The sequence below is a fragment of the Schistocerca americana genome, chromosome 5, assembly GCF_021461395.2.
Source record: "Schistocerca americana isolate TAMUIC-IGC-003095 chromosome 5, iqSchAmer2.1, whole genome shotgun sequence".
NCBI classification, from domain to species: Eukaryota; Metazoa; Arthropoda; class Insecta; order Orthoptera; family Acrididae; genus Schistocerca; species Schistocerca americana.
Genome location: NC_060123.1, coordinates 613645650 through 613659894, shown reverse-complemented (window position 1 = coordinate 613659894; position 14245 = coordinate 613645650). Strand labels below are relative to the sequence as shown.

At 42.5% G+C, this 14245-nt stretch overlaps 1 protein-coding gene across 2 annotated transcripts in view; it reads left to right on the top strand.

Moving 5' to 3' along the window:
* LOC124615976 (cytochrome P450 6k1-like) overlaps nucleotides 1-14006 on the top strand; it is a 98939-nt gene extending 84933 nt beyond the window's left edge. For both annotated transcript variants that reach the window (XM_047144177.1, XM_047144178.1), the window contains exons 6-8: nucleotides 1570-1791; nucleotides 3278-3529; nucleotides 13616-14006. In XM_047144177.1, coding sequence (XP_047000133.1) covers nucleotides 1570-1791; nucleotides 3278-3529; nucleotides 13616-13782 — 641 coding nt within the window. In that variant the 3' untranslated portion in view covers nucleotides 13783-14006. The remainder of the gene's footprint in view (nucleotides 1-1569; nucleotides 1792-3277; nucleotides 3530-13615) is intronic.
* The last annotated feature ends 239 nt before the right edge of the window (nucleotides 14007-14245 follow it).

Below are 14245 nucleotides of genomic sequence, written 5' to 3'. Positions count from 1 at the left end.
GAGGCTTGCCAGAGATAAGTCCCTGCAGTCGCACTATCCTCTGTGTCCTCGGTGGCTCAGATGGATATAATGTCTGCCATGTAAGCAGGAGATCCCGGGTTCGAGTCCCGCTTGGTGCACACATTTTCAACTGTCCCCGTTGACTTACGTCAACGCCTGTATGCAGCTAGGGGTATTCATTTCATTGTAATTTCATTCTAACAAGCTGCATGGTCACTGATGGTATCTGTTCTTTCGGAAATGTACGAAAGATCAGATACCACCTTCATATACATATAGATTACAGAATGATTATAGTATCACCATCATAAAACTCGCACAAGGCCCACAAAGAAAAAATGAGTAAAATGAGACCTCGTACTGAGGCATACACAGTTGTCTTCCCCCGCTCAATTTGCGAGTGTAACATGGTAGGAAAAGACAAGCATTGGTACAAAGTACCCTCTGCTCTATACCATACAAAGCTTACAGACTATGTACGACGGTCGTTCAATAATTAACGCCCCACATTTCTTTCGCAGAACATATTTATTATTACGAGTCAGAATTTGGTGAGAATATACATCAACATATCTCGTCCATGTCCTATTTTTCTACGTAATCTCCATCACGTTCTATGGCAGTACGCCATCGTTGTGGAAGAGCATGTATTCCCTGCTGGTAAAAGATCTTGTACGGTAGGCATAGCCGTGTTTTCACTGCCTGACTGACATTCTCGTGATCTTCAAAGTGTAGAGACAATTGTCGAATTGTGACTCGCCGGTCGATGCGAATAATGGCTTCCGCACGATTCAGCATGTCTGGAGCAGTGGCTGTGACAGGACGTCCCGAGCGCAGCTGATATTGGAGCTCTGTTTCTGCATTTCTTGATTCTGCAACGCTCTTTAGCCATCGCCCAGCTATACTCCGATCAACTGCAGCATCGCCATACACAGCGCACAAACGTCTTTGGATGTTCAGCACGGTTTCTTTTTCTGCTCACAAGAATTCAATAACGGCACGCTGCTTGTCACGTGAGTCGTATCTAGACGTCATTTTGACGCTGCAATACAGCTCACCCACCTGCCAGAATGGTTCAGAACTTCAACAGCGCACAGACGTCAAATGTGAAGCAGCAACAAGGACGTTTGTGTATGCATATTAATGGCTTTTTAAGAAAGTGTAGGCCATTGCTTATTGAACGACCCTCGTATGTAGATACAGAGAAAGAAAAGCCTTTACAATCAGACAGCTGAAGCTACTACTTAGTGTCTTGTTACCAACAATGCCAAATGACTACCCCATTCTTTATGGCTGAACACATATATTAAAGAAATTGTGCAAGTTTCAAGGGACTAATGCGAAGTAATGAAACAACTGATACATTTACTTCCTCGCTGGCAGCGCTAGCATGTCTGATTTGGTTAACTAAATATGGTGAAGGCTACAATTTGAGACTCCAAAAACATTCCTTTTTGTTTTGGTACACAGTCTTCGATAATGAAAGTATTATATAATTCAATGATATTCCCTTTCACATTTCACGTTTTAGTCTTTTGTGACTTTTAACTTTCTTTTATCTTTGTATAGAGTTGTCGATGGAAGACATGGCAGCGCAGGCGTTCGTCTTCTTCGCTGCAGGCTTCGAGACTTCTTCAACAGCGACGAGCTTCACGCTTCACGAATTGGCGCTCAACCCTGACATACAGAGCAAGCTTCACGATGAAATTGACGCCGTGCTCGAGGAAAACGGCGGTGAAATTTCCTACGACGTCATCGGCAAAATGACTTACCTCGACAAGGTTGTATCTGGTAAGGAAAATCTATCTTCATTTTCAATTGGCGTGCTGTGCGAACCTTCCACATCATGGACTGTCATCATTCACGTTAGGAGAGTCAATGGGTTCACCCACACGCTTATTAGATGGCGGAAGACGGAAGGAATAAATATCACTAATTAAAATTCTGCGAACATGGAATTCCTTGGAGACTGTACTTTAACTCCGATTGAAATTCTTGAGGAAGGGTTTCACCTTTGTTCTTGTTCGAGGAAGCATCCCGGCCCCAAATTAAACGGATTAAGAGAAACAATAGAAGCTGATTTCAATAAACTGTCGAGATTTTCGAATTTACGGCTTAGTTAATCTAAGGAAAGTGGTGGTTACGATTGAGACTGTGCTCGACCCATCTGAGAAAGTCAGCTAAAGCAGCTGCCGAATTTGGTTACGATTCAGACTGTGTTCGACCCAGCTAAGAGCTCAGCTAAAGAAGCTGCGGAAATTTTGCGTAAAATTACAGTAATTTGTACTCTGCCTCTATCCAGAGATTCGCAGCGCTCAGTGCTAAAACCCCGTATCGATTACAATTACAGTACCAACTACAAAAAACCGACCTTTTGGAAAATTTACGTTTTTCAGGAAAGCGGAAGAACGTTGTAAATCGTTGTATGTAGTCGTGTTCTCAGTTACATTTTGACGGGCGTACCTAAAACATTACTATACTTCGTTCATCATAAGAATAAACCTGATGTAAAAAAAAAAAAAAAACCAGAAGCGCGATGATTGGTCAGCAACCGTACCTCTCGTACACTTATGTTCCGGTCTTGGAAGCTGGTCCAACTTATGTATTATTTATCTCATTGCTGTCACTGTAAGTGAAACTTTAAGACAGTCTGATGTTTTAACAGTCATCAACGTTTTTTTAATCATATGTTAGCTAAGTAATTTTTATTTAAAAATCATCTACAGCCACAGTCTCTGTACTGTTGTGCTCTGATTGTTAATACGTACTATGAAAATGGATGACTCTGCTTCCTGGTGGATCTCGCACCTTCTGACTCCCAATGAAGGACGCACACAGTGAAGCAGTAGGTGGATGATGCGTAAAGCCGGCGCATTGAACGGAGATGCGGAGATCATGTTGAAAAATACGGTTTCGTAGCGAAAGGAGTGGGGAACAGTTTGAATCCTGAACAAAACCAACCTGATTTCAGAAAGAGAGGGTGCTGCACTACTTATTGAACACCCTACGAACTTAATGATAATGATAGCCAATGAGTGCCAGCAACAATCGGAAGCAATTCATAAGTCTCTCTCGCCAACGCGACACTGACTTTGAAGGCTTGAGCTCTCGGCTAGTTCTCCGTCAGATGTTCAACTCCGCATAGGCCGGTGGTACTCGATTCGTAAGTAACCGATTCGAGTACCTACCGCCCTCATACTGTTCGTGATCACTTTCTCGAATCAGTTCAGCGCATTTCTGTCTTTCAATATTCATATTTTTTTCATTTCGGTTCCAGAGTCTCTCAGGAAACACCCACCAGCAGCAGTACTGAACAGAGAGTGCAACCAAGACTACAAGATTCCGGACAGCGACGTCGTTCTGGAGAAGGGAACTCCAGTAGTGGTGTCTGTGCTGGGCCTCCACCACGATCCCACGCATTTCCCTGACCCCGACCGCTTCGACCCTGAGAGGTTCTCCGAAGAGGCCAAAGCTAAGCGCCACCCCTATGTGTACCTGCCTTTCGGGGAGGGACCACGCATTTGCATAGGTGAGTACTTAGTCGTCTGATGCCTGCATTAAGTTACATTGTCACCTCATGGTAGCACAGGCTGCCAGTATGACCATCTTATACCGACTTTCGTATGGCCGATCGTGTACTGCTGTGTTCTGCAATGCCGCTCGCTCTATGGTCACAGAAAAGATGTGATTCACTGCCCGGAGCCAAACTTGTGGACTGTCTCAATAAGACTTGTGTTGCTATATACACCGTTTTCTGAGCTACCCTTACCTTACATCTTCATCCATACTCTGTGAACCTCTGTGAAGTGCATGGCAGACGGTACTCTGTACCAGTTTCCAAAGTTTTTTCCTGTTTCATCCACGAACAGAATGCGGTAAGAATGACTACTTAAACGTTCTGTGAGTGCTGTAAATTAGTCTAATTCTACACGAATCTTACAGGAGCAATTTTCAGGGGATTATAATGTATTCCCAGACTGATCACTTAAAGTTGGTTCTTGAAACTTAATAAGTGGGATAATTAACTGGATTTTAGAAAAGCTGGGTAGTCGCAAAGAAACAGGTACTAGTTGTTTTTTGGTATAAATAAGGAAATCGGGACAATTGTACAGATCGGTCTATCAAATGAGTAACATGAAGCTAATGTTAGGAGACTAGGTGAAAAAGTTTTTGCGAAGATTGCAGCAGGCAAAATGGAACGTAGAGAAGAAGTAAAACACATAGCGTTAACTTTTTTAGGACTACTTTCACAAAAGATTGCAAACTTGTTCAAAAAGCTTAACGTTCAGGTAGGATTCCAAACGGTTAACAATTTGGGGAACCTGTTGAGGCTCGGTCTGGAATCCGTGCAAAATAAGTTTTGTAAAACTGGAGTACATAAAATAAAGTGCGGATCATGTGAATGTTTTTACGTGGGACAAACAGGGCGAGAGTTCAAATACTGGTTTAAAGAACATAGGTATGCCAGCGATAGTAGCGCATTACGTCCCCATGTGAACGATAAAAGCCATACTCAGCCAGAATTAGAAAGTAGCATGACAGTCCTACACACAGAGAGGAAGGGGAACAATTGGGACATCTTGGAGGAATTTGAAATGGCTCGGAGTACTATGGGACTTAACATCTGAGGTCATCAGTCTCCTAGAACTTAGAACTACGTAAACCTAACTAACCTAAGGACATCACACACATCCATGCCCGAGCCTGGATTCGAACCTGCGACCGTAGCGGTCGCGCGGTTCCAGACTGTAGCGCCTAGAACCCGCTCGGCCACTGCGGCCGGCGAATTTGAAATACGTGCATTCAGTCAAGTGGCTCCAGAACTGTCAATCAAAGAACTAATCAGTAGAGGTGGGGAATGGTTTTTAGTCATTTTGACGATTTGTTGTGAGAGGCACGTAAAAACTATTATCACCCTCCTAACCACTTTTCTGAAATAGAGTATATAGACAACCACTTCTCCCTTTACTACTTTTCTTTGCGCCCTACAGTGATTAGCAAATACCACGTAAAAATTTAATAAAAATATTTAAAAAGAGTAAAAAAATTGAACCTTCAAATGTACAGTCCCTTCCCTATGTACCATTCTGATTAGTGAATCAAGACAAATTTTCTGAAATTTTGTAACGTTATTCTTTGAAGATAAATAATTTTTTAATTGTTGAAAGGTACAATCTCGTGCCCAGGTATTACAGTGATGCTTCTTTTACTGAGGTTAAATGTGGCAGGCAACCACCGTCCCTTTACTATTTTCTTTACGTGCACACAAACTACATGTGTTTTTGTTGTTTTTATTTTACTGCTTTAACGGGCAGTAAACATATTGGCATATGAACAACCGTAATAATAAATTATAGGGTGGGACAAATGTCTTCACATTTTTACGTTTGACGAACAGTGCAGAGTGGAACTACAAATCTAAACATTTCTTTTTGTAATTTTTGACAAGTCATGTCTATCTAAAACAAAATACTTTTTTGTACAATTTTGTAATTTACTTTTCCAATTTAGACAAATCCTTTTGTAATCTTGGACAAGTCATCCTTTTCCAAGACAAAACATTTCTTCTACAATTTTGTAATGTACTTTGTACTACTGCAATGTGTGTTTACCAATGTGCAGGCACATAAGATATACTTTTACTTGTTATTGGTTACTGTTTTGACTTTTGATAAAAATATCGGCATTTGCACAGCCGCATTGCCGTGAGGTGGTGCGCTCTTGCACCGAGTGGTTTCCATAGCAACTGCGAGCGCACTGAAGTAGCAGTACTCCGTAGTCCTTCTCACGACAAACATTCCCTTTTTCCAGGTTTAAATTATATGTCACACCTTTTGGTTCGTGAATTTATGATTAAGGAACAAACTGTCAAAGTTATTTCTGGTATGAAGTGGTATGTATTGGTCCTAACACTTTGTTCGATTTTACGCTTCCTTGTTAACATTTGGTGTTTTAAAAAAATGTATAACTAATTATGTGGTGTCACCGCCAGACACCACACTTGCTAGATGGTAGCTTTAAATCGGCCGCGGTCCATTAGTACATGTCGGACCCGCGTGTCGCCACTCAGTGATCGCAGACCGAGCGCCACCACACGGCAGGTCTCGAGAGACTGACTAGCACTCGCCCCAGTTGTACGGACGACTTTGCTAGCGACTACACGGACGAAGCATCGCTCATTAGCTGAGCAGATAGTTAGAATAGCCTTCAGCTAAGTAAATGGCTACGACCTAGCAAGGCGCCATTAGCATTACATTGCATTTATCTAGAGAGAGTCTCACTTGTATCGTCAAGAGCGATGTACAAATGATGGATTAAAGTTAAGTATTCCAGCAGCTACGTACTTTTCTTTATAGTATTCATTACGTATCCTGTTTCAGACCTCACGCCACCCTGCGTGAGTTAGCGCGTGCATCTTGGCCGCCTCTTTCTATTAGTGTACGTAGTGTTGGCAAGTCTGCCGACACTACAAATTATTTGTCGCAGTGTTTACACCAGGAAATCTGATGATGGGGAGAGCCAGAAACATATCAACTGGTATATATGCACAAAAAAAACTAGAACCTGTTTGTATGCGACTACTCAGCTTTTCTAAAATCCATTTAATTATATTAATAATAAGCTGCCAGTCAGTCATTGCACCACTTGAAAATCTTGCCAATATCTGACTGAATACTCGTGCAAGTTTTTCAGAGAGTACCCTATAATGGATAATTGCATCATATATGAAAAGGCTGAGGTTATTGTTAATATTTTCTGCAAGGTCATTAATATACATCATGAACAATTTCATGTTAATATCGCGATATTTAGATGCCTCTGACAGAAATAAGGTAATATTGAGAGAAGATGGAATACACAGATAACACGTTTAGAGGCCAGAGTTCGATCAGACTACAGTGCACATGAGACAGATAATAACGTCAGTTGGACAATACATTTATGAAAGTGCCAGGTGACATAGCTAGGCTCAAAGTTTACAGCCAGTGCAATGTCCTCCGCTTCCCCACCCAATCATCCCACTTTTTAGCTGGACGCAGCCGGCCGCAGTGGCCGAGCGGTTCTAGGTGCTTCAGTCCGGAACCGCGCTGCTGCGGTCGCAGGTCCCAATCCTGCCTCGGGCATGGATGTATGTAATGTCCTTAGGTTAGTTAGGTTTAAGTAGTTCTAAGCTCTAGGGGACTGGTGACCTCAAATGTTAAGTTCCATAGTGCTTAGAGCCATTTGAACCATTTGAACGTAGTACAGTTGCTAATATTCTTGCTTTTACTGCCGATCCAGACATTGAACACACCAGCCTAGATGCTAAAACCAGAAAAGATCAATCCACCAGTGTATCAACCGTTATGAAACTTCGCGATAGTATATAACATACAGGACGACTTTTTCCACCGTATACAAACTCAAGGGATTGATCGACGAGAGGATATGGAACAAAAAAGGACCAATGAACTTATGTCTGCAAATGCATGGTTTCCATGCGAGAGAACATTTATTCAGTCATACTTTGTTACAGAGTATACACAGTATGGCCATCCGATAGCAGGGTGTGACTACGGTGAATGCCCGGTGAACGTTATCTGCCAGCGTGTGTAGCGCCAACAGCAAAAAATTCGGAGGTGGTGGTGTTATGGTGTGGTCGTGTTTTTCACGGAGGAGTCTTTTGCATGGCATTACCAGAGTACAGACCTACGTTGATGTTAAGCACCTTATTGCTTCCTACTGTTGAAGAGCAATTCAGGGACGGCGACTGAATCATTCAACACGATCGAGCCTGGGTGGAAGGGCGGTGGCGGGTAGGGGTTTGGGGGGGGGGGGGGGGATAGATTTCAACTACCACCAACGTCACTGGCAGAAATCGGAACTGTCATTATATCACTACGGATTAAAACGTGCTACCAGATATACTGAGGTAGCATTGTTTTTTGTTTTATTTTTACTTCACTAAACACTGCAATCTAAAAATTGCTTCTCTGTGTCACTATTCTTCTATTTGCAAAGGTATCAAATACTCTAAAAATTTTGCGTTGAGAATCGTATCGTAACTTTTCTATTTCCATGAATAAACAATTTCTGGTATTACCCATGATTCAAAATGATCTGTCCTTTGCGTAATACTCTTAAGCAAAAATTTTATCTGGAGAACACGAGTTATTTATGTGATACGAGGCGCCGTAATTCAGTCTATTCTGCATGACACCGATCGGTGATGTTGGCGTGTGTCGATTAAGAACGAAAAGGAGACTCCGTGGTTTTAATCAGATAATGAAAATGCTGAAGAAACAGAGATTGTAGCACTCTCGGTTCAAAAAAGTGCGCACAGATGTTGACAGCAAAAAATTAATAGAAATTCGTGCTCCCGTAGCAACATCAGTGCTGTAAGCATACACCTTCCATCATTATACCTCAGCGAACGATCTTGCCAAGAACTCGAGAAAATTACGGTCCTGCGTAAAATCACTGAGCGGATCGATGGCTTCTGTCCACCCACTCGTCAACAAGTCTGGTTGTGTAGAAAACAGCAAAAAGGAAGCTGAAGTTTTAAATTTCACGTTTAAGCAATCATTCCTGCAAGAGGATCCTATAAACATAACGTCTTTTGACTGTCTTACAAACTCCCGCATAGAGGACATAGGTATCTGTGGCTTAGGGAAGCAGCCGAAAGTGTTAGAAACAAGTAAGTCGTCAGGTTCGGGTGGATACCCAGTTCGGTCTGGAGCCTTATTAAGCTTCCATCTATCTTGAATCTCTCTCCCCCCCCCCCCCCCCCCCCCGCCCCCCTCCCAGCGCAAATTCCAAAGCGAATGGAGAAAAACGCAGCTAACTTCTGTGTATAAGAAAGGTAAAAGACCGGACCCGCAGAATGTCAGACCAATAACCTTAACATCGGTTTGCTGCAACACTCTTGAACACGTTACGAGCTAGTACGTAACAAATTTCCTTGCCACAGAAAAGCATGTGGCCACAAATCAGCGTGGTTTTAGAGAGCGTCGCTCCTGCTGGTATCCACATGCCCTTTTTTTCGCATGATATCCTACAAACAATGGATGAATGGCAACAGGCAGATACTATTTTCCTAGATTTCCGGACAGCATCTGACACGGTGCCCCACTGCAGACGAAGGTCGGAGCATACAGTTGAGGTTCTCAGACACGTGAATTGCTCAAAGACGTTTTTAATAATGGAACCCAGTTCGTTGTCCCTGAAGGCAGCGTGAGGAATGCCCCAGGGACGCGTGATAGGAGTGCTCTTATTCTCTGTATAGATGAATAATGATCTGACGGATTGGGTGGGCGGCAATTTACGGCTATTTGCTGATGACGCAGTGGTGTACAAGATGGTGTAGTCGTTGAGTGACTGTAGGAGCATACAATATGACTTAGAATTTCTAATTGGTACAAGGAACAGAACATTGCTCTAAATGCATAAAAAAGGATGTACGTTAATTCGGATGCGTAGGGAAAATAATCTTCTAACGTTCGAATGAAGCATTAGTAGCGCGCTGCTTGACATAGTCACATCGATTAAATACGTGGCCGTAACGTTGCAGAGCGATATGGAACGAGCACGTCAGGTTGGTAGTAGGGAAGGCAAAGGTTCCACTTCGTTTTATTGGGAGAATTTTGGGCAAGTGTAGCTCATCCACAAAGGAGACATCGTATAGAAAGCTACTGCGACCCATTCTTCAGTACTGTTCGAGTGTTGTGGACCCCTACCAGGCCAGATGAAAGGAAGTTGTCGAAGCAATTGAGATGTACGCTGTTAGATGTGTTACGGTAGCTTTGGTCTGCACGCAAGTGTTACGGAGGTGCTTCGAGAACTCAAATGGGAGTCCTGGTGGGTAGACCACGAACTTTTCGTGATGCGACATTCGGGAAATTTAGTTAGTAGGCGTTGAGACCGATCGCAGAACGATTCTATTGCCGCCAACGTACATTTCGCGTAAGGACCACGAAGATGAGATGCGAGAAATTGGGGTTCGAGCGGAGTTTCCTAGACAGTCCTTTTCCCTCGCTCTGTTTGCGAATGGAACAAGAAATGAAATGATTAGTAAGTGGTACGTGGAACCCTCCTCCATACATCGTACGGCGGCTTGTGTAGCATGTCTATAGATGTGGATGTAAATCAGTTTTTTGGGTGTGATAGAAGACATGGATTTCCTTACAACTTCTGAAAGAATTATAATATTTTGACTACATTTAACTACATGAAACGCTTTTTTGTCGTGTTTCATAAACGTTGTTATTATTCTACATCCTCGGTTCACAGTGAAGGTAACCAAGCACAGATAAACACGTCAACTTCTTAATCGACCGATCGTTGACGTAAAGTATAAAAATCATCTCTGTTGACAATTTTGCCATAGTTACATTTGCATCCAAAAACAATTCTTAGAACACCTTTTACAATAATTACGTATAAACATACACTGAAGTGGAGGTACGTGCAGAGAAATGAGACTTATTGTCATTATCCTTTTATAAAAGAGGCGCCCAGGTTCTCCTCGCACGTAGAGTTTGTAACATTGTCTAAAAGGGTTGCATAATTGAAATTATTTTCTGCATTTAATAGTTAATGTGGGAATACAAACATCTGTTTTTTTAATTTATAATGTTTTTAATCTTCACCCCTTTCCCTCTACATCTCCTTCTACATCTATCACATACTTGTATTTTTGGTTTAAGCAGTGTTCGGCAAAGGATGAATCTGGCTTCTTTAATCTCTAGCTTCCATATTGTACTTTTAGTCTCGTACGGATTGGCTTTCCAGTCTGACCAGTATACGGGAGGACTAACACTCTTGGTAGATGATCTTATAAACCACACTTTTCCGTTAAGGCCGTTTTGTTTCCCTTTTGAATTAAAGAAACATCTACCCAGTGTCTGTGGGATATATAAAGACAAAGAAAAACCCTTTGCCTTTAAAATTTTGCTCATTCTACTAGAAATTTTATCTGTAACAGGTAAATTGCAAAATATCCTTTGCAGTCTATCTACAGTGTCCACTGGGTACTATAGTGATCTGGCTTGCTTTTACAAGTTTTGTAGAGAATTTTGTCAATAACGCTAAATTCAAATTCAGTATTTGTGGCTATTGTTTTTATTATTTTACGTCCCTGGTCATAGCCTTCTTGGGACATATATTAAAAGGATGGCTTGTTTACCTATGGTTGGTTGCCATTTTGGGGTCAGTTGTGTACTAAAAATGGGCTTTCGGTTAGTTAATGCAACACACAATGTTTCTTCAAGAACCCACTGTTGAATCAATTAAATGATTGGCAGGTATGAACGAGCTACACTAGACTAGAGGTAAAGAAAGCATTGCTTTCCTACTGTGTCAACTCTGAATTACGTGAAACATTGCTACTTCATTTCGAATTACTATTATAACCTCGCCTGACAATTAAACGATAGCAAGTTAATTACCAAGCTATGATGCTGTGAATAAAGCAGCCTCTTTTACATTTTACACATACTTCCTCTACTCGCAAACACACAACTCTCGAACATTACAGAACACACCTACCTTCGTGCATGATGAAGTGTCTTGGCAGGCATGGTGTGTGACTCTTTGCTTCCGGTCTGGCCGGGGGTGTTGGGCTGCCTGGGCCACCAAGAGGGAGCTCGGAACCAGCCGGTCTTCACCCTCCACTGGTCAGTAGCCCAGTTGAAAAAGGATCCACCGCAGCGTTCTGTTGAAGTCATTCCATGTAAACACTAAAAACCAATACCGGGTTTCTCGGTGGCGCATTTCAGCACCAGTTCTCAATTAACACAATTATAGTTTCTCAACTGATTGAGAAACCTCCATCTCTGATGCAAAAGTCACATTGCAGAACGAGCATATTACTGTATAAGTCATGATAATATCCTATCCCGCAGTTACTTCCGCGATTGTCACCTTGAGTTCCTCAGATGAAGCAAGCAGGTGACATTTAACATTTTGGTTTCATACTGAAACTCGAAACATTTTAAAATCGGAAACTGATACCTCTGGCTTCTGTGATCTCAGTAAATATCGCCAATGTTGTTAGAAAGAAAAGGAAAAACGAGAGGGAGAGCAAAAGAAGGAAAACGGAGCCTAGCATATGCCTACATAGCACCAGCACATGACACCTTATCCGTGGATACTTATTCTGATATGCCTTGCGGACAAACAACAGTAACGTTTAGAGCTTACGTTTATAACAAGTCCAGGGAATTCATCGAGTAAAAGTATCTATGTGTCAAAGTATACAAATGGCCGCATTTTACCTGTCTGAAACGTACACTATGTGATCTAAAGTATCCGGACACCTGACTGAAAATAACGTACAAGTTCGTGGTGCACTCCCTCGGTAATGCTGGCATTCAGTATGGTGTTAGGCCACCCTTAGCCTTTAATGACAGCATCCACTTTCGCAGACGTACGTTCAAACAGGTGCTGGAAGTTTTCTTGGGGAACTGCAGCCCATTCTTCACGGAGTAATGAGCTGAGGAAAAGTATCGATTTCGCTCGGTGAGGCCTGACACGAAATCGGCGTACCAGAATATCTCAAAGGAGTTCTATACAATTCAGGTCAAGACTCTGTGCAGGCCAGTCCACTGCAGCGATGTTATTGTCGTGTAACCACTCCGCCACAGGCCTTGAATTATGAACAAGTACGCGATCGTGTTGAAAGATGCAGTCGCCATCTCCGAATTGCTCTTAAACAGTGGGAAGCAAGAAGGTGCTTAAAACATCAATGTAGGCCTGTGCTGTGATAGTGCCACGCAAAACAATAAGGGGTGCAAGCCCCCTCCATGAAAAACACGACCACACCATAACACCACCACCTCCGAATTTACTGCTGGCACTACACACGCTGACCGATGACGTTTACCGGGCATTCGCCATACCCACACCCTGCCATCAGAGGGCCACACTGTGCACAGTGATTCGTCACTCCACACAACGCTTCTCCACTGTTCCATCGCCCAATGTTTACGCTCATTACACCAAGCGAGACGTCATTTGGTATTTACCAGCGTGATGTGTGGCTTATAAGCAGCCGCTCGACCATGAAATCGAAGTTTTCTCACCCGCCGCCTAACTCTCATAGTACTTGCAGTGGATCTTGATGCAGTTTGGAATTCCTGTGTGATGGTCTGGACAGATGTCTGCCTATTACACATTACGACCCTCTTCAACTGTCAGCGGTCTCTGACAGTCAACAGACGAGGTCGGCCTGTACGCTTTTGTGCTGTACTTGTCCCTTCATGTTTCCACTTCACTATCACATCGAAAACAGTGGACCTAGGGATGTTTAGGAGTGTGGAAGTCTCGCGTACAGACTTATGACACAAGTGACACCCAATCACTTGACCACGTTCGAAGTCAGTGAGTTCAGTGGAGCGCCCTATTCATTTCTTTCACGATGTTTAATGACTACTGAGGTCGCTGATACGGAGTACCTAGCAGTAGGTGGTAGCACAATGCACCTAATATGAAAATCGTATGTTTTTGGGGGTGTCTGGATACTTTCGACGACAGGACGATACAGAAAAGCAGTTTCTTTCTAATGAGGAGGCACAATTTATGCTGATTTAAAATCACTCCCCCCAGCTCTACAATTTGATCTGTATACATGTTTCAGGTATGCGGATGGGCCTGTTGCAAACCAAAGTGGGCCTCACAAACATCCTCTCTAAGTATAGCGTGCGAACCACGCAGAAGACAGTAGCAAACCTGGATTACCATCCACGGTCTCCAGTCCTCATGGCTAAAAGTGGAATCCATCTTCAGTTTGTAAGGCGTTTCTAGGAGGACAACAAAGAAGAATGATCTTCACGAGCAAAGTGATCAGTATTGGTGCCTGAAATTGTAATTACTGTGTTCTGTGTTGTCTATGTAATTAAGCGTTGTAGGTGGTAGATAATCCTTACACAACGGCTTTATTCTTTGAATTACTATTGCGTGAGATGCAGACAACTGACATTCAATATTGAACTTTTAGCACATATTGTGCACTTATTTTTAATAAATAAACACACTACTACGTATTTCACTTAAACTGTAAGATGGTGATTGCTACTGCAACTGCTCTTCGTAATATTTTCTAAAAGGGAAACCACAGTGGCCATCTAATGGTTACTTTATACAACTGGCTCCCAGTTGAGTACCTATCCCATAGATGACAATAGTGACGCTGAGATGCCTCTATGGTATAGAAATTGTACATCAGGAAGACAGAGACCTATGCTTTCGTAAAAGAGCATTTTGAGGT